Source organism: Oncorhynchus tshawytscha, linkage group LG22 (genome assembly GCF_018296145.1).
Source record: "Oncorhynchus tshawytscha isolate Ot180627B linkage group LG22, Otsh_v2.0, whole genome shotgun sequence".
NCBI lineage: Eukaryota > Metazoa > Chordata > Actinopteri > Salmoniformes > Salmonidae > Oncorhynchus > Oncorhynchus tshawytscha.
Window position 1 is genome coordinate 2,757,213 of NC_056450.1, and position 20,153 is coordinate 2,777,365.

General features: G+C 43.4%; 1 protein-coding gene across 2 annotated transcripts; it reads right to left on the reverse strand.

The window, feature by feature from the left end:
- Positions 1 to 327: 327 nt before the first annotated feature.
- On the reverse strand, positions 328 to 18,776 carry LOC112221580 (serine/threonine-protein kinase 38). Of its 2 annotated transcripts, none has more exons than XM_024383724.2 (13): positions 18,640 to 18,776; positions 13,840 to 13,976; positions 8,108 to 8,159; positions 7,904 to 8,026; positions 7,724 to 7,807; positions 6,006 to 6,129; positions 5,462 to 5,616; positions 5,182 to 5,284; positions 4,500 to 4,561; positions 4,129 to 4,246; positions 3,762 to 3,981; positions 3,469 to 3,563; positions 328 to 3,201 (listed from the first exon to the last, which is right to left on the reverse strand). In XM_024383724.2, exons 1-13 carry the CDS (start codon positions 18,712 to 18,714, stop codon positions 3,062 to 3,064), a joined length of 1,488 nt encoding a protein of 495 aa, XP_024239492.1. In that variant the 5' UTR covers positions 18,715 to 18,776; the 3' UTR covers positions 328 to 3,061. The 2 variants fall into 2 exon arrangements, with proteins under 2 accessions (XP_024239492.1, XP_024239491.1); XM_024383723.2 differs by having other exon boundaries at positions 5,173 to 5,284.
- Between the last annotated feature and the right edge of the window lie 1,377 nt (positions 18,777 to 20,153).

The window sequence follows — 20,153 nt, forward strand, 5'->3', positions numbered from 1 at the left end:
TGAAAACCATGTTAGTTTTCACAGGTGGAATGTGCCATCTATTACACAAAGACTAGTTTATGCTGTTTAAATGGTTGCATGCATGACAACAGCCCTGTAAGAACTGCTTTGCACTATTGAGAGATGACAGAGCAATGACCGGGTGACTTTACATGATGGGGCTTGAGAAACTGGTGGGTCCTGCTTAACTTTACTCCTAGCCCCGTTTGTTGTGTAGGGTTCGCTTTGGTCAAATAAAAAATAAAAAATGACAACCTCACCCTTCTCCCGTTTGGATGAAAACATTGTTCTTGGCGAAGGGGTGTTAATGAGTCTTGAGGAGCAAGGGATGTTTGAATATTTAATTAAGACCTTTCTTCACCATTTACATTATTCCATCTCATTTAGTTTGTCAGATAAAACAATTTCCAGAAGAAAATGTAACTCCTGCACATGGCTAGCTTGCCCATTCAACCAGTGAAATGACATTCCCTTACCCATCAAAACAAAGAGATTTCAGAGCGGCCCATTATTTTGCTGTACAAACGGAAACACCACAGACATTAAGTGCAGTTATTCAATGTGAAATGGCAGAAAATATACAACAGAAACCCCACACCACAGTGGATTAAATACAACTCCCCCTACCTTTGATTGAATGTTCCCTATAAAAAGGTTTGTACATCCTGTTTCCCACACCTTGTGTGCCAGGGGGAAATAACAGCAGACACACACACAGTTGGATGACATCTACAAAAGAGCACCCACCTTGTCTGTGTTTGTTAATCGAGCACAACATATTCCAGCATCTTATTTTTACTGAGCACATCACCCATTCCTCTAAAGACATGCAAATCTCACACACCAAGCAGCATACATTTAAAATACAAATATTCCAAAACGTTATTCGCACTTTGCCAACTCATCCGCCCAATACTTGTTAAACCCGGCATTACAACAGGATCATTCGGGCATCAAGCATCAGTAAAAGGTGAGACCAGTCTCAAAATCAGTTCTGTCGCTCAGTCGTAAAAACTACCAAAACAAAGTCTGGATATTAAATCTCAGCAAGTAGTCTAAACTACCCAGAACACCGTACAGATATTTAACAAAATACCAGACATCTTCACCGTGTGACAAACCTACCACTCCTGTGGTTTAGGCTACATTCCATTCAAATTACAGCATTTTGGAATCAACATGGTATTAAATTCATCTTCAAATACACCTTGGGATTACATTCGATTCAAATGACAGCATTTGGGATTGTGTTAAGAACAGTGAGTCACATATAGCCCTGTTTACAGAGTTACGGTCGAGTTTCTCACTCACACCTCTTAGCCTCTTGAAAAGTAAGGACATACCAGGTGGCATATCCTTGACACAAAACGTCAGACAAATGTAATGTTTAAAGTATTCTTGCTAAGAAATAGCCAAGCAACAGGAAGAGACGGAACTATAGATACGACAGGAAGTGGAAAGGGTGTGTTAATGACCCTAACCCAGGGTCACAGAGCCTGAGTGTGTCTCAATACTCTAAATGCTGCTCCTATTCTTCTATTCTCTGTTCCTTACATATCCGCAGAACAAACTTGCTCTGCCACCTCACCTACCAAGCCCTTACAGACCAGTGGTCAGTACAAAAAAAGAGAAGGAAAGATAAGAGTATCAATATCTTGGCCTTACTTATAGCTCCCCTACCCCAAAGGTCCATGGAAAAGTACCATAAATAATGGTTGGTACATGCACCAAATTTTAGCATTCAATCAGTACATTCAACATATTTTTGTATTTGATTTTGCTCTCTAGCTAAAGGACATGCATATCCACGAGTATTGGTAAATCAAATGAGTTGAAGGAGAGCATGAAGGTGCTAATATTAAACAGTGGGTGATTGTCAAACTAAGAACCTAAACTAAGACCCTAAAAAGGTGGGCTTCTGGAAGGGGTAGTTCCATTTCAAATAGATTCATATTCAAGAGGCGATTCTATTGCTATAAACACTTGCCAAAGTCCATGTAACAGCTCCACCACTGGCAGTAGGGAAGTGACAATTAAATGGAGACAAAGCAATTCCATTGAAACCCTCAAATTAGACTGAAGAGTTACAACAATTACTCTCAGCTCTCATTGTTTTTGGTTATGAGTTGCCTTGTTGCAACAGGCAACCGGTCCGAAACACCATCATCCAAGATGCTTCAGTAGAGAGCTCTCTAAAAACACATGAAAAACATTGACATATATTCCCTGAAAAGCATCATTAGTTCGTCAAATTACACTATTTCTAATGTTTTTAATGGCGGAACTCATTTCTAAAAAGATGGAATTCTATTGTGTGTGTGTGGAAAAAAGAAAGAAACTGAAGAGAGAAAAGCTAGCCCTTTGACAGAAAAGTGAGGCATATTGGATCCTAGTCCCATGCTGGTGGTCGCCCAGCTAAACTTTAAGACTTCAATGTCTGTTTGTGGAGGAAGAAGTGAAGAAGGCTGGTATAGCCAGTCAAGTGTGTTCTTCTGATGTGAAAATGGGCTCTGGCCCCTAAGGTGACCGGTTATGCTGGTATCTTGGTTCAGTCCCTTGGGATACTGAAGGATAGAGAATCCGTATTGGCCGAGTTGGACCGATGCTAGTGGAGATCTACGAGAGATGGTCCCCAAACTAAGGTCATATCAACACCTCCAAGACTGCTCAATGGTGGATCCTACACTGGGAACTTTAATCCTGGGGTGGAATGGCATGTGAGTTTTCACATAGAAAACAATCACTGTCCATACCTTCCAGCACAACACTATGGCTTTTTTAGATAGACAAACTCGAGTTGGAGTAGGTCACACTTCTCTACACAGTACACAGAGCCCTACAAGTCCCCTGATAAGGAAGGAGAAAGGTCCCTTCAGCAGGATCAGACACATGGGATAGTCTCAATTATGAGGGACCCCTTCAACAAGCTTGAATAGGGTCATTTAGTTTCTACCTCCAAACTGGAGTTTGGGAGAGGAGTGGACGTTGGGATCCATGGGGAATTCCATTTGAATGCCAGTCTGAGGGGCAGGTAGAGTGAGTGAGGAAACAAAGGAAGGATTCATCTCTTCCCAGTCTTCATGTAGGAGGGGATAGCCCCTCGGGCTGTGAGGCCTTCAAAGCGCTTGTAGGTGTAGTTGATGAAGACCCAGTCCTTGTTCTTGAGGTCTGCCTCAGAATGGTTGGACACCACAGGGGCAGCTGAGGCAGAAAAAGACAGGGATTATTTCACACAGGGCAATAGAGGTAAACAAAGGAGCCAAAATGTGAGAATCCTGTTTCAAGGTGGCATTAGTTGACCAGGGCCATGTTTAATTGGCACCAAATAGAAGAAAACAGACTTAACCTGGGAGTGACTAACTGGTGTAATACGAAACGTCTTTGTTTTTCATTGTGTGCCCTAATGAACACTACCCTGTTGAATTATGACTACTGGACCACTAATGTTGGTGACAATGAGAAACGTACCTGTCGGCTGGAGGATATCAGAGTCTGGGAACTCGTCAAAGTTGGACGTGTCGTCGATGCTTTTGATCTCAATGGGAATGGCAGCGGGTCGCTCTCTGTAATAAAAATGAAACCCTGTTTTTGCAATGTCACTGTTCCCATTTCTGAATGCACCATTAACTGATACAATCAGCTACATCCTCAAAAAAATGCTAGCCGGGAGATTTGGGATATTGACAAATTACCAGCAATTAAGGGAAAATATAATTAAAAAAAACATCAGAAAAGTTAACTATTCTTTTAAGCCCTCGTACCTGATGTGGTCGTAGTCCACCCCCTCGAAGAAGGCGTTGCCCTTAATGTCCTCCACTCCAGTGGCTCCGATCCTGTGCTCCTCCTCACAGCAGAACCTGAGGATGAGGTCCTTAGCTTTCTCTGAAATGGGCACTTCAGGGGGAAAAGTCAGTGTTTCTTGCCAGTTCATCACCTTCCTGTAGGTCTCCTGTGGGGTCTCTGAGCAGAACGGGGGATAGCCTGGAAAACAACACACATGGGATCAACAAGCCAGGCATGGACAAATACGTAGTAATGGCACCATTCTGTGACATTGATGCAAGATGATTGAAAGCCAATCAATGCTTCTTCAGAGGCCCCAAGCAGAAGTTGTTGACAGGATCTCACCTATCAGCATTTCATACATGATGACTCCAAGGCTCCACCAATCACAGAGCTTGTTGTATCCGTTCTGCATGAAGACTTCAGGGGCGATGTAGTCAGGGGTGCCCACAGTAGAGAAGGCCTGGGGGGGGGGCGAGAGAAAGATCGTGCAATGTGACCACAAGACTACACCAGTACAAATGTGGTCGTGTCTGAGATCGACTGCATTCCAGTCGGTGACTGCAGAGGGACAGATCTACAAATCACCCGGCACCCTAAATAACTACATTTTATATGTGGATTAGTCTGCCCAAAATGGATGCTCTCGAACACGGCCCACGTCTACTTGTAGAATACACTGTATGTTGCCCTCCCATCTAGCTTCATTTTCTCACCAGCTGTCTCCGGTTCCTCTTCCATGTCTCTGCTTTCCTCTTTGAGTTCATGTTATTGAATGCTGTACAGAAAAATAAACAGTTTTAGAAAATTACACAAGTATGTAATAATTGTTAAACCCCATAACCGCACAGGTTAAGCATCTGAAACTCTTTCAGACTCTCCGTTATGAAACAAATAGGCATTTAAGATCTGTTGATTGACATTTTAGTCACACCAACGCAGAGAGATTCTACATTTAAAAAATAATCCCCATTAGGGAATTTGAAGATTGGTACATGCAACAACTCAAAACATGAAGCAAACCTAAAAACAAACCATTTTAAGTTATTCATTTTATTTTTGTACAAGCACATTTCAAATCATTACCTAGTTAGTAGAGAAACATTAAAGGCACAATATCTGGGACATTTCCAACTGTTCAATGGTATTTCTAATTAATAGTCTATAAGCTTATGAGCTTTGTACATCAGTTTCATCTCCACCATAACCCAAATATGACTCCATTGTTTATCTTTTGGTTGTCATTTGGGTCTTTGTAAACAATGTGTAGCTCCAAAATATGCTTCCAAATCTCAAGGACTACAAGGTCTGAGAAACTCCAAATTGTGGCTTTAACATCAATACAGGTTGTTAGTATGTAAAGTTATGGATTGATTGGGGATGCCTGACTTTGCTTACTGAAGTCACTGGGGAGGCTATGATTCAGGTTCTTGTAGAACTCGGTACGATGCGCCCTCTTCAGACCTGTGCAAAGACCAAAGTCAGACAGCTTCACATGGCCCTGAAACAATCAAGCAAAAACACATTCAGTACAGGCTTATATTCATTAGTGCTGTGTATTGGAAAAGTTTAGCTCGTTTTATTAATTTTGGTGCCTTGTAAATTCAAACAGAATAACATATCCAAACTACCAGTCTGAGCTCATGTTTGCGTCTCTTGAGTACATGCTCAAACTCACCCTGGAGTCCAGTAGCAGGTTGTCAGGTTTGATGTCTCTGTGAATGAAGCCCAACTGGTGGATGGAGTCGATGGCTAGCACTGTCTCAGCAATGTAGAACTGACTGGCCTCCTCTGTCAGAGTATCCTTCTTCATTAGCAGGGTCATCATGTCGCCTGTAGGGGGCAGTGTCGGGTTACAACATGTACAGTCCCACTGGACTTTGAGGCATATTCAGCGGGACAGAAGTTGTTCGTTCGGTGACTTTGCAGAGAGAACATTAAGAATAAACAATCATTATGCAGCACATTTATGTTTTTCTGCAACGTTCTGATGGCTGTATCAAGCATCTCAGAGTAGAAGTACTGATCTAGGATCAATTTAGCCTTTTAGACAATAATGAACATGATACTATTTACAGGAGGGACCCAATCCTAGATCAGCACTTACTCTCTGTCTACATACACTTGCAAGAGTAGCTGATCTAGCTTACAACTGGACAATGACTGTCCCTGTAGTGTGGGAGACTGTTTGGGGTTCAGCTTAGGGTGAGGGGGGGTAATACCGCCAGGCAGGAACTCCATGATGAGGTAGAGGTTCATCTTGTCCTGGAAGCTGTAGAACATCTTAACCACCCACAGACTGTCAGCCTCTACCAAGATGTCCCTCTCAGCACGGATGTGGCCCACCTAGAAATACACACATATGGCATGATACATAAACTCAGCAAAAAAAAGAAACGTCCCCTTTTCAGGACCCTGTCATTCAAAGATAATTCGTAAAAATCAAAATAACTTCACAGATATTCATTGTAAAGGGGTTAAACACTGTTTCCCATGCTTGTTCAATGAACCATAAACAATTAATGAACATGCACCTGTGGAACTGTCGTTACGACACTAACAGCTTACAGACGGTAGGCAATTAATGTCACAGTTATGAAAACTGAAGACACTAAAGAGGCCTTTCTACTGACTCTAAAAACACCAAAAGAAATATGCCCAGGTCCTTGCTCATCTGCGTGAATTGCAATGTCCGTACTGTGAGACACCTAAGACAGCTACAGGGAGACAGGACGGACAGCTGATCGTCCTCGCAGTGGCAGACCACGTCTAACAACACCTGCACAGGATCGGTACATCCGAACATCACACCTACCGGACAAATACAAGATGGCAACAACAACTGCCCGAGCTACAACAGGAACGCACAATCCCTCCATCAGTGCTCAGACTGCCCACAATAGGCTGAGAGAGGCTGGACTGAGGGCTTGTAGTAGGCCTGTTGTAAGGCAGGTCCTCACCAGACATCACCGGCAACAACGTCACCTATGGGCACAAACCCACCGTCGCTGGACCAGACAGGACTGGCAAAAAAGGTGCTCTTAACTGACGAGTCGCGGTTTTGTCTCACCAGGGGTGATGGTCAGATTCGTGTTTATTGTCGAAGGAATGAGCGTGACATCGAGGCCTGTAGTCTGGAGTGGGATTGATTTGGAGGTGGATGGTACGTCATGGTCTGGGACGGTGTGTCACAGCATCATCGGACTGAGCTTGTTGTCATTGCAGGCAATCTCAACGCTGTGTGTTACAGGGAAGACACCCTCCCTCATGTGGTACCCTTCCTGCAGGCTCATCCTGACATAACCCTCCAGCATGACAATGCCACCAGCCATACTGCTCATTCTGTGTGTGATTTCCTGCAAGACAGGAATATCAGTGTTCTGCCATGGCCAGCGAAGAGCCCGGATCTCAATCCCATTGAGCACGTCTGGGACCTGTTGGATCGGAGGGTGAGGGCTAGGGCCATTCCCCCCAGAAATGTCCGGGAACTTGCAGGTGCCTTGGTGGAAGAGTGGGGTAACATCTCACAGCAAGAACTGTCAAATCTGGTGCAGTCCATGAGGAGGAGATGCACTGCCGTACTTAATGCAGCTGGTGGCCACACCAGATACTGACTGTTACTTTTGATTTGACCCCCCCTTTGTTCAGGGACACATTAGTCCATTTCTGTTAGTCACATCTGTGGAACTTGTTCCGTTTGGGTCTCAGTTGTAGAATCTTGTTGTGTTCATAGAAATATTAACACATGTTAAGTTTGCTGAAAATAAACGCAGTTGACAGGGAGAGGCCGTTTCTTTTTTTTGCTGAGTTTACATTTAAAGATTGCATGGCAGGTACTACTTTTGTATCCAAGACACTGCTTTGGATTTGTGAGAATGAACATGACTGGCCATTCTGTATTGGCCATCAACATACCCTCCTACCCATTCCTCCTCCTCACCTGCTCCTTCTCCAGCATGTCGGCCTTGCGGAGGATCTTCATAGCGTACACGTGGCCTGTGTCCTTCTTCTGCACCAGACGCACCTTGGGACCAAAATGTGTCAATAATTTAGTGAATAATAAGCTGAAAGTCTGCAAGGGTACGTAAGAGAGGTGTTTAAGAAAAGGGGTGATGCCTACCTCTCCGAAAGCTCCTCGGCCAATCACCTTGAGGGACTCGAAGTCCTCCAGCCCCAGGCGGGTTCGTTTGAGACGCAGGAACTCAGTCTCTTTCCTGGCATGCTGGGAGCGCCGGATACGCTTCTGCACAGGTAGAGGAGGCAATGGTTAGTGCGCACAACTGCACGTGTCAAAAAGGTTGTGTGTGTTAGTCTTCAAAGTCACCTCTTCATCAACCAAGCCCTCTTGATCCATCACCTTTTCCAACTTCTGCTGCCTGCAACAGAAATGGAGAAAGAAAATTAAATTATGGCTGTCCCCGATAAAAAAAGATTTGTCGACCAAAATGAATCTCTAATTTCGACCAATTGATTATTCAACATTTTTAAAACGTGTAATATTTCCAAATATAGACACACCTGTTTTAATAAAATTAACTATATGCATTGAGCTTGTTTGATGCTTTAAGCGCACCGTTGGATGAAATAAGACGAAAATGACTCAAAAGAGCCAGAGCAGAAGAAATACAAAAAAAACTGATCACGTTCCTCCTGCTTTAAGCTTACGGTTTGATGTCTCGAGGGCACCAGAGATCTAGATAACCAGAAGAAAAAAACCTTAACCTAACCCAACCATTCTCCTCCAACTGGCTTTATCAGACTCTGACATTACTCTCCTGAAGTTGCTGTTAGACTACACGAGGAGTCAAACTTTCTCATGTGGAATGACCATTTATCTTACAATTTCTACCAATCTGCATGCCCTTTTATAGTTTTCATATGCACATTTTTGTGAAACAGATTCATTTTGTTTATCATAACATCTTTGAATCTCAAAATCACTCATGTGGTTAATCGAAATTAAAATAAAACCTAAAAAGAAGAAAAAAAAAGAGGTAACTTCTATTGCCAACTACTACATTGTAGCCTGCAGGTAGAAAATATTGTTCCGTTCATCTTTCCCTCGACCCTGACTAGTCTCCCAGTCCCTGCCGTTGAAAAACATCCCCACAGCATGATACCACCACCATGCTTCACGGTAGGGATGGTGCCAGGTTTCCGCCACACTTGACACTCTGGCTAAAGAGTTCAATCTTGGTTTCATCAGACCAGAGAATCTTGTTTCTCAAGGTCAGAGTCTCTGATCCACCTCTACGCAGACGACACCATTCTGTATACTTCTGGCCCTTCTATGGACACTGTGTTAACAACCCTCCAGGCAAGCTTCAATGCCATACAACTCTCCTTCCGTGGCCTCCAATTGCTCTTAAATACAAGTAAAACTAAATGCATGCTATTCAACCGATCGCTGCCTGCACCTGCCCGCCTGTCCAACATCACTACTCTGGACGGCTCTGACTTAGAATACGTGGACAACAACAAATACCTAGGTGTCTGGTTAGACTGTAAACTCTCCTTCCAGACCACATCAAACATCTCCAATGCAAAGTTAAATCTAGAATTGGCTTCCTATTTCGCAACAAAGCATCCTTCACTCATGCTGCCAAACATACCATGGTAAAACTGACCATCCTACCAATCCTCGACTTCGGCGATGTCATTTACAAAATAGCCTCCAATACCCTACTCAACAAATTGGATGCAGTCTATCACAGTGCAATCCGTTTTTGTCACCAAAGCCCCATATACTACCCACCATTGCGACCTGTACGCTCTCGTTGGCTGGCCCTCGCTTCATACTCGTCGCCAAATCCACTGGCTCCATGTCATCTACAAGACCCTGCTAGGTAAAGTCCCCCTTATCTCAGCTCGCTGGTCACCATAGCATCACCCACCTGTAGCACGCGCTCCAGCAGGTATATCTCTCTGGTCACCCCGAAAACCAATTCTTTCTTTGGTCGCCTCTCCTTCCAGTTCTCTGCTGCCAATGACTGGAACGAACTACAAAAATCTCTGAAACTGGAAACACTTATCTCCCTCACTAGCTTTAAGCACCAACTGTCAGAGCAGCTCACAGATTAGCCCACCTATAATTTAGCCCAAACTACCTCTTTCCCTACTGTATTTACTTTATTTATTTATTTTGTTCCTTTGCACCCCATTATTTTTATTTCTACTTGCACATTCTTCCACTGCAAATCTACCATTCCAGTGTTTTACTTGCTATATTGTATTTACTTTGCCACCATGGCCTTTTTTTTGCCTTTACCTTCCTTATCTCACCTCATTTGCTCACATCGTATATAGACTTGTTTATACTGTATTATTGACTGTGTTTGTTTTACTCCATGTGTAACTGTCGTTGTATGTGTCGAACTGCTTTGCTTTATCTTGGCCAGGTCGCAATTGTAAATGAGAACTTGTTCTCAACTTGCCTACCTGGTTAAATAAAGGTGAAATAAAAATAAATGTACGTGCCTTTTGACAAACTTCAAGCGAGCTGTCATGTGCCTTTTACTGAGGAGTGGCTTCTGTCTGGCCACTACCATAAACACTTGATTGGTGGAGTGCTGCAGAGATGGTTGTCCTTCTGGATGGTTCTCCCACCACAGAGGAACTCTGGAGCTGTCAGAGTGACCATTGGATTCCTGGTCACCTCCCTGACCAAGGCCCTTCTCCCCAGATTGCTCAGTTTGGCAGGGCGTCCCGCTCTCGAATTCACTTTTGGAGGACCTGTGCCCTAGGACCACGCCTCAGGACTACCTAGCCTGATGACTCCTTGCTGTCCCCAGTCCACCTGGTCGTGCTGCTGCTCCAGTTTCAAATGTTCTGCCTGCGACTATGGAACCCTGACCTGTTCACAGGACAGGTGCTACCTGCTCCCAGACCTGCTGTTTTCAACTCTCTAGAGACAGCAGGAGCGGTAGAGATACTCAATGATCGGCTATGAAAAGCCAACTGACACCTACTCCTGAGGTGCCTGTTGCACCCACTACAACCACTGATTATTATTATTATTTGACCCTGCTGGTCATCTATGAATATTTGAACATCTTGGCCATGTTCTGTTATAATCTCCACCCAGCACAGCCAGAAGAGGACTGGCCACCCCTCATAGCCTGGTTCCTCTCTAGTTTCTTCCTAGGTTCTGGCCTTTCTAGGGAGTTTTTCCTAGCCACCGTGCTTCTACACATTCATTGCTTGTTGTTTGGGGTTTTATGCTGGGTTTCTGTACAGCACTTTGACATCAGCTGATAAAAAAGTTCAATTGTAGAATTTCTTTCCTTCTTAATGTGTTAGAGCCAATCAGTTGTGTTGTGACATGGTAGGGTTGGTTAAAGACCAAGTGCATATTTTTATGGGCTCCCGCGTGGCGCAGCAGTCCAAGGCACTGCATCTCAGTGCTAGAGGTGTCACTACAGACGCTAGTTCGATTCCAGGCTGTACCACAACCGGCCGTGATTGGTTAGGGTGTGGCTGGGTTAGGTCGTCATCGTAAATAAGAATTTGTTCTTAACTGACTTTAGTTCAAGGTAACATAAAAAATATTATGTCAAGAACAGCTCAAATAAGCAAAGAGAGATGACAGTCCATTACTTTAAGACATGAAGGTCAGTCAATCCAGAAAACTTCAATAACTTTCAGCGTTTCTTCAAATCCAGTCGCAAAAAGCATGAAGCACTATGATGAAACTGAGGTCCTCATGAGGACCGCCACAGGAAAGGAAGACCCAGAGTCTGCTGCAGGATAAGTTCATTTAGTTACCAGCCTCAGATATTGCAGCCCAAATAAATGCTTCAGAGTTCAAGTAACAGACATCTCAACAACTGTTCAGAGGAGACTGTGTGAATTAGGCCTTCATGGTCTAATGGTAACACATTAAGAAGGAAAGAAATTCTACAATTGTCGGAACTAGAAGCACAAGCATTTCGCTACACTCGCATTAACATCTGCTAACCATGTGTATGTGACAAATAAAATTTGATTTGATTTGATTTACTAAAGGACACCAAATAGAAGAGACTTGCTTGGGCCAAGAAACACGAGCAATGGACATTGGACCGGGGGAAATCTGACCATTGGTCTGAGGAATCCAATTTTGAGATTTTTGGTTCCAACACCCGTGTCTTTGTGAGATGCAGAGTTGGTGAACGTATGATCTCCGCATGTGTGGTTCCCACCGTGAAGCATGGGGAAAAAGTGTGATGGTGCTTTGCTGGTGACACTGTCTGATTTAGAATTCCAGGCACACTTAACCAGCATGACTATCACAGCATTCTGCAACGATACACCATCCCATCTGGTTTGCTCTAAGAGGGACAATCATTTGATTTTCAACAGGACAATGACCAAACACACCTCAATGCTGTGTAAGGGCTATTTGACCAAGGAGAGTGATGAGTGCTGCATCAGATGACCTGGCCCCCACAAATCACCCAATCTCAACTCAATTGAGATGGTTTGGGATGAGTTGGACTGCAGAGTGAAGGAAAAGCAGACAAGTGCTAAGCATATGCAGGAATTCCTTCAAGACTATTGGAAAAGCATTCCAACTGAAGCTGGTTGAGAGAATGCGAAGAGTGTGCAAAGTTGTCATCAAGGCAAAGGGTGGCTACTTTGAAGAATCTCATATATAAAATATATTTTGATTTGTTAAACACTTTTTTGGTTACTAAACGATTTCGTAGTTTATGTCTTCACTATTATTCAACAATGTAGAAAATAGGAAAAATAAAGAAAAACCCTGGAATGAGTATGTGTGTCCAAACTTGACTGGTACTGTATTTAATACATTTGCAAACATTTCTAAAAACCTGTTTTTACAGTGTGTGGATTGAGTTTGTTAAATATATTTTTTGAATCCATTTTAGAATAAGGCCATAACGTGTGGATGAAAGGTGGATAAAAGGTGTCCACATCACCAACGAACTATCATTGTTCAAACACACCAAGACAGTTGTGAAGAGTGCACGACAACACCTTTTCCCCCCTCAGGAGACTGAAAAGATTTAGCATGGGTCCTCAGATACTCAAAAGGGTCTACAGCTGCACCATCGAGAGCATCCTGACCGGTTGCATCACCGCCTGGTATGGCAACTACTCTGCATCTGACCATAAGACGCTACAGAAGGTAGTGCGAACGGCCCAGTACATCACCGGGGCCAAGCTTCCTGCAATCCAGGACCTATATATACTTGGTGGTGTCAGAGGAAAGCACAAAAAAACTGTCACAGACTCCAGTCACCCAAGTCATAGACTTCTCTCTGCTACCGCACTGCAAGTGGTACCAGAGTGCCAAATCTAAGCTCAAAAGGCTCCTTAACAGCTTCTACCCCCAAGCCATAAGACTGCTGACTATTAATCAAATGGCCACCCGGACAATTTACATAAACCCCCCATTTGTTTTAACACTGCTGCTACTGGCTGTTTTTATCTATGCAGTCACTTTACCCCAACCTACATGTACAAATTACCTCGACTAACCTGTACCCCTGCACATTTACTCGGTACCGGTACCCCCTGTATATAGCCTCGTTATTGTTATTTTGTTACTTTTTGATTTCTCTACTTTATGTGGTAAATATTTTCTTAACTCTTTCTTGAACTGCATTGTTGGTTAAGGGCTTGTAAGTAAGAATTTAACAGTAAGGTTGTATTCAGCACGTGACAAATAAAGTTTGATTTGAAACAGTGAGGGACAGTCTTTACTCCAATAAGAATGCTTGTTTTTGTTTTCAGTGTCGCTACGCTTTATTACATTGTGGAATAATGAATGAATTTGGACTATTGAGTGCATGTCTATTACATGAAATCCAAATAAAAATCTATTTAAATTACAGGTTGTAATGCAACAAAATAGGAAAAAACACCAATGGGGATCAATACATTTACAAGGCAATGTTAGGCACAAATACCAAAGTTTGCAACACCCACCATGAATGACATAACGCATAAGAATGTAGCAATAGAGAACAGAGGAGTTGTAAACAATATGTCAGTGGAAGGCACTGCCTGTTGGCTGAGCCCAGACGGATGCGTGTGTAGTAGGAGGCCTACCTCATCTCTCTCTCCTCATGTTGAGCGATGAGGTTGCTGTAGAAGTTCTCCAGGGTCACCTTGGCCATGGTCACACGTTCCTTGGTGTGATTACTCATCGAGGAGCAGGAACTCTGGCCTGTCATTGCCATGGTTACCTGAGAGATGCATTGAAAGGGGTAGGGTGCAATTAAGCAACCTGTATATCCTCTTGAAAGAACTATAGGCCTACACTATCATAATTAACTTCAAGTCCAAACCAAATGCAGATGTATTCAACTTTTCACCCGTCTTGTAATTGTGCTGTTTTCACATAGGCCTATACCCTTGCAAACACTTTCAGACTCTTCTTTTATTTGCTTTTAACTTTCCCTATAACCTTTTCAAAGTGCTGAACCGCTCTCTTTCTAAAATAAGGGGCCAAGAGATGAGGGGTTAAAGACAATTGTCCTCTTTCAGTCGCAGTACAGTAACTCAATGTCCAGTCAGCCTCAGCACATTTTGCATGGCTGAGCAACAGGGACCCTTGAGGTGGCAGGAGGAGGGAAGCAAGTGGAAAGAGTCTGCCGTTTGGCTAAGAGCTCCAAGCACCGACAAGGCCCTTGATTTTTGTATTGCCGATGCTAGGTCACGGTAATTCAATTATCCGCCGGACATTCAGATGGGCAATGAATAAGGAGGTCGTTAAAAGGAAAGGCTGGTGCCCAAGAAATCATGGAAGCCGCCGTGTTTGCAGTGCTATGATAGAGGCTGGTCAATAATACGGTGACAGAGCAGTTAAATGGTGTGGAAATCAATTTTGTGCACCCAATGCTGATGGGAGCATTACTCTGAACCAGAGAGGGGTAGTGTGTGCATCATCATAAACTACGCAGACAAATACATCACCTCTAATGTCCAAGACATGCAAACACTTCAAGCACACCTTCTCACAATTTATTTGTATACCTTTATTTATTTAACTAGGCAAGTCAGTTAAGAACAAATTCTAATTTACAAAAAACGGCCTACCCCAGCCAAACCCTGACGATGCTGGGATAATTGCACGCTGCCCTATTGGACTCCCATTCACGGCCTGTTGTGAGACAGCCTGGAATCGTCCCATTCACAGCCTGGGCATTAATATGGAGCTGGTCGCCCCTTTGCTGCTATAACAGCCTTCACTCTTCTGGGAAGGCCTTCCACTACATGTTGGAACATTGCTGCGGGGACTTGCTTCCATTCAGTCAAAGAGTATTCGTGAGGTCGGGCACTGATGTTGAGCGATTAGGCCTGGCTCACAGTCTGCATTCCAATTAATCCCAAAGGTGTTCCATGAGGTTGAGGCTCTGTGCAGGCCAGTCAAGTTCTTCCACACCAATCTCGACAAACCATTTTAGTATGGACCTTGCTTTGTGTACGGGGGAATTGTCATTCTGAGACAGGAAAGAGCTTTCCCCAAACTGTTGCCACAAAGCTGGAAGCACAGAATCGTCTAGAGTGTCATTGTATGCTGTAGCGTTACGATTTCCCTTCACTGAAACTAAAGGGCCTAGCCCGAACCATGGAAATCAGCCAAAGACCATTATTCCTACGCTACCAAACTTTACATTTGGCACTATGCAGTCGGGCAGGTAGCATTCTCCTGGCATCCGCCAAATCCAGATGTCTGTCAGGCTGTCAAATGGTGAAGCATGATTCATCACTCCAGAGAACATGTTTCCACTGCTCCAGAGTCCAATGGCGGCGAGCTTTACACCACTCCAGCCGACACTTCGCATGGTAACTTTATATTACGTTCCAGGCATTTTTTTCTAGTCCCACATAAAAACACATATTCAAAATCCTCACTGTAACTCAGAAACAATACATCTTCACCGGCATTATCACTTTTATACCCCAGCATAACCAAATAATGATTTAGATAAACATTATTTTGATTCATTTATTCATACTATTTCATCCTTCCACAAGATGTAGTCCCGACAAGTCTAGGGTTGCTCCCCAGCCCGGCCGATCGTTCTATCAATTGTTGCCAGAGAAGCGACCCAGTCGTTCAGTCGTTTTGTTCTGTATCTATTCCCAGTCGTTCGTTCTAAATGTTCCATTGCCATACTGGCTGGCAACGTTCTTATCCTTTGCTTGCTAGCTAGCCAACTACTGCTAACTTAGTCATGTCAAAAAGTGCAGCCAGAAAAACAGCAAAGCATTTGTTTAGAGCTTCCAGTTCCTTGGTGTGCAGATCCCCAACAAGCGATCATGGTGCAAACACACTAAGACAGTCATGAAAAGGGCACGACAAAGCCTATTCCTCCTCAGGAAATTGAGAAGATTTGGCATGGGTCCGCAGATCCTCAAAAGGTTCGACAGCTGCACCAGAGAACAACCTGACTGGTTGCATCCCTACCTGGTATGGCAACTGCTCGGCCTCCGACCGCAAGGCACTACAGAGGGTAGTGCGTACGGTCCAGTATATCACTGGGGCCAAGCATCCTGCCACCCAGAGGAAGCTTGTCAGAGAAGGCCCTAAAAATGGTCAAACTCCAGCCACCCTAGTCATGGACTGTTCTCTCTGCTACCGCATGGCAAGGATACTGTAGGCCTAGTTATCATGTTTCACATTGTATTTATTAACTACAAAACTGTATTTTTAACCCTCCTGCTGTGTTCTGGTCAAAATGGACCGAACTACAAGTTCTCTCTGAAAAATGTTGTTCATTTAGGTTCCATGACTTTGTTGTCGTAAGGTTCCATGACTTTGTCCACACAGGGCATCTGACCAAACAAAATACATTGATGATTTTCATTACATTTTGGGTGTTTTATTTAACTTTGTACACCTGTGGTGTTCCCAGTCAAAAATGACTGGTCATTAGAAAAGAATGGGTGAGACTACAATTAGTTTATAAAATTGAGTTCAGGCACATGCCCATTCATCAGATGGACACACTTCCTCTCCCAGACCCCCACGTGCATGTGTCTTGAGCACACACCTCACTCCCCTTCATGGCTTCCATGGCAACCCCCACAGAAACCTTTCCCCAATGGGAACCACACCTGTTGGCATTCTCACAAACAATCGCAACATTGTTTCAATAATATATAGAACTTTTCTCCTGGTATATAAAGCTTTGAGGCCTTGCTCACAATTCATTCTGTGGCAGCACAATGACCAAATTATATACTGTATGTGAGGCTCTTGATCATATCTTTGATCATGACACTGGTGAGGAGAGAGTCCTTGTTAAACTTTGACATAAAGTAGTCTATGATAAATAGCACAATATGTTTCATCTGAGTATTTGTTATAGTCCAAATAATCAATACATAAAGCATTTTTTTTACTCAAAAACTAGTTGTATGAGTTCAGGTCAATGAGGCCTACGGGCCATAAATGGAAGTTCAAAACGAATTAATGTTCACAAGAACTTAAGTTGATAAAAATATCTAACACAACATTAGGTGATAATATATGTATTATTGTGGATTTATAGTCAGCTATAATGGAGCGGTCATTTTGGACTGGGAACACAGAATGAATTGACGTGAAAGGAACACAACAGGAGGGTCATTTCTGGTGTCGCTTTGCACACACGCTTGTTAGCTAGCTCAAAAAACATTCCAAGTTCCTTCATAGAAGTCGCTCCTCCTAGGTATAATTCTGTGGACATTATTCAGATAATCATGTCATAACAAGATGTCCAGCCTCCTTATCCCTCTCTCGACATCTCTCCACCCGCAAAAATCCAGTCGCATCTTGCGCCATAGGGTACACTTCTTTGTCCGTCAGGCATGTAAACAACTAGCTTGCCTGCTCTATTCGCACTGATCGCCTTAGTACTTTAATGAGCTAAAACTGTTAATTTCACAGGTTAAACAAATAACGATATACACGGGTACTTTCGGGGGATCGAACCGGTTAAGAACTTTATTTTGCTGGTCGGAACGAAACGATCGGAAAATAATTTCGGTTCCAACCCCTTCACGTTAACCTTAGATAGCTAAATCAAAGATGACTCTAAAGTAAAATGCCAAGTAGCTAACGTTAGCCAACCTAATTTAAACGTGTTTAACTAGTTAGCTAACTTATCAAGAGTCCATCCAGTGCACTATCACATCAAATAATATATTTGCACACGTTTGTATCGAACTAGCTAACGTTAGTAACACAGGCTACACAGCTTGTGGTAAAGTCAAGAGAGCTTGTTCGCTAGCTTAACTAACCTTTGCTAGCCTAGTTGTTTACTATCGGGTAAGATAATGGGACTAGCGTTAGCTGTGTAGCATGTGTTACTTGTGGTAAAGTCAAGAGAGCTTGTTCGCTAGCTTAACTAACCTTAGCTTGCCTAGTTGTTTACTATCGGGTAAGATAATGGGACTAGCGTTAGCTGTGTAGCATGTGTTACTTGTGGTAAAGTCAAGAGAGCTTGTTCGCTAGCTTAACTAACCTTAGCTTGCCTAGTTGTTTACTGTCGGGTAAAATTACGTTAATTCGGAAAACACAACTAGCTCTCTTCAGTACCTTAGCTAGCTGATGTTAATGCTGATGTTAACTTTCAAATATACTAAATTATGGACCAAATAAACGGTTCAAAAAAAATCTAGCCACATAGCTTCAACAAAGTAGCTAACTAGCCAATTTGGTTTAGCCGAGTTAGCTTAGCTAGCTCATGCTGTGCTAAACGTGAAACGTTAGCTAACCAACCAACGATGCTTGGCTGGCACGAGCCCATGAGACAACTAGAAGATAGTAGGGAACGTGTTAACCATAACATTTTATTTCACTAAACTAGGTAGGTACGTGTAATAGTCTTAAATAAATAAGCATTTCGTTATAACTACCTCCGCAGGAACGACCTCTCTCCCTGCTCCGCTGTGTGTGGCTTTTCTTCGATGGGGTTTAACCGCGGTTGGCATCCAACGTTAACGGTGCATTACCGCCACCAGCTGGACGGGGAATTGAATAAGAAACAAAACAAACATTGCGGGAACTGGGGGAAAACTTCATCCTTCAAAATAAAACACGTCAACTAAGAAAACCCCATCGCGCTTCTGCAATCAATGTCCACTTAATTAAGCAATAAGGCGCGAGGGAGTGTGGTATATGGATAACAAACCACGGCTAAGTGCTGTTCTTATGCACAATGCATCCTGTGACGTTCTGCATTAGCATCGAACAGCCCCCGTGATATGCAACTTTTCAGGGAAGTTACGAACAAATATACACAGGCAGTTAGGAAAGCTAAGGCTAGCTTTTTCAAACAGAAATTTGCATCCTGTAGTACGAACTCAAAAACGTTCTGGGACACTGTAAAGTCCATGGAGAATAAGAGCACCTCCTCCCAGCTGCCCACTGCTCAGAAACACTGTCACCTCTGATAAATCCACTATAATTGAGAATTTCAATAAGCATTTCTCTACGGCTGGCCATGCTTTCCACCTGCCTACCCCGGTCAACTGCCGGCACCCTCCACAGCAACCCGCCAAAGCCCCCACCATTTCTCCTTTACTCAAATCCAGATAGCTGATGTTCTGAAAGAGCTGCAAAATCTGGACCCTACAAATCAGCCGGGCTAGACAATCTGGACCCTCTCTTTCTAAAATTATCTGCCGAAATTGTTGCAACCCCTATTACTAGCCTGTTCAACCTCTCTTTCTTATCGTCTGAGATTCCCAAAGATTGGAAAGCTGTCACGGTCATCCCCCTCTTCAAAGGGGGAGACACTCTAGACCCAAACTGCTACAGACCTATATCTATCCTACCCTGTCTTTCTAAGGTCTTCGAAAGCCAAGTTAAACAGATTACCGACCATTTCGAACCCCAATGTACCTTCTCCGCTATGCAATCTGGTTTCAGAGCTGGTCATGGGTGCACCTCAGCCACGTTCAAGGTCCTAAATGACATCATAACCGCAATCGATAAAAGACATTACTGTGCAGCCGTCTTCATCGACCTGGCCAAGGCTTTCGACTCTGTCAATCACCACATTCTTTTTATCAGACTCGACAGCCTTGGTTTCTCAAATGGTTGCCTCACCTGGTTTACCAACTACTTCTCTGATAGAGTTCAGTGTGTCAAATCGGAGGGCCTGTTGTCCGGACCTCTGGCAGTCTCTGGGGGTGCCACAGGGTTCAATTCTAGTGTTTTAATTCCTATATTGTAATTACTTCACCACTATGGCCTATTTATTGCCTTAACTCCCTTATCTTACCTCATTTGCACTCACTGTATATAGACTTTTTGTTTTATTTTGTTCTACTGTATTATTGACTATGTTTTGTTTATTCCATGTGTAACTCTGTGTTGTTGTATGTGTCGAATTGCTATGCTTTATCTTAGCCAGGTCGCAGTTGCA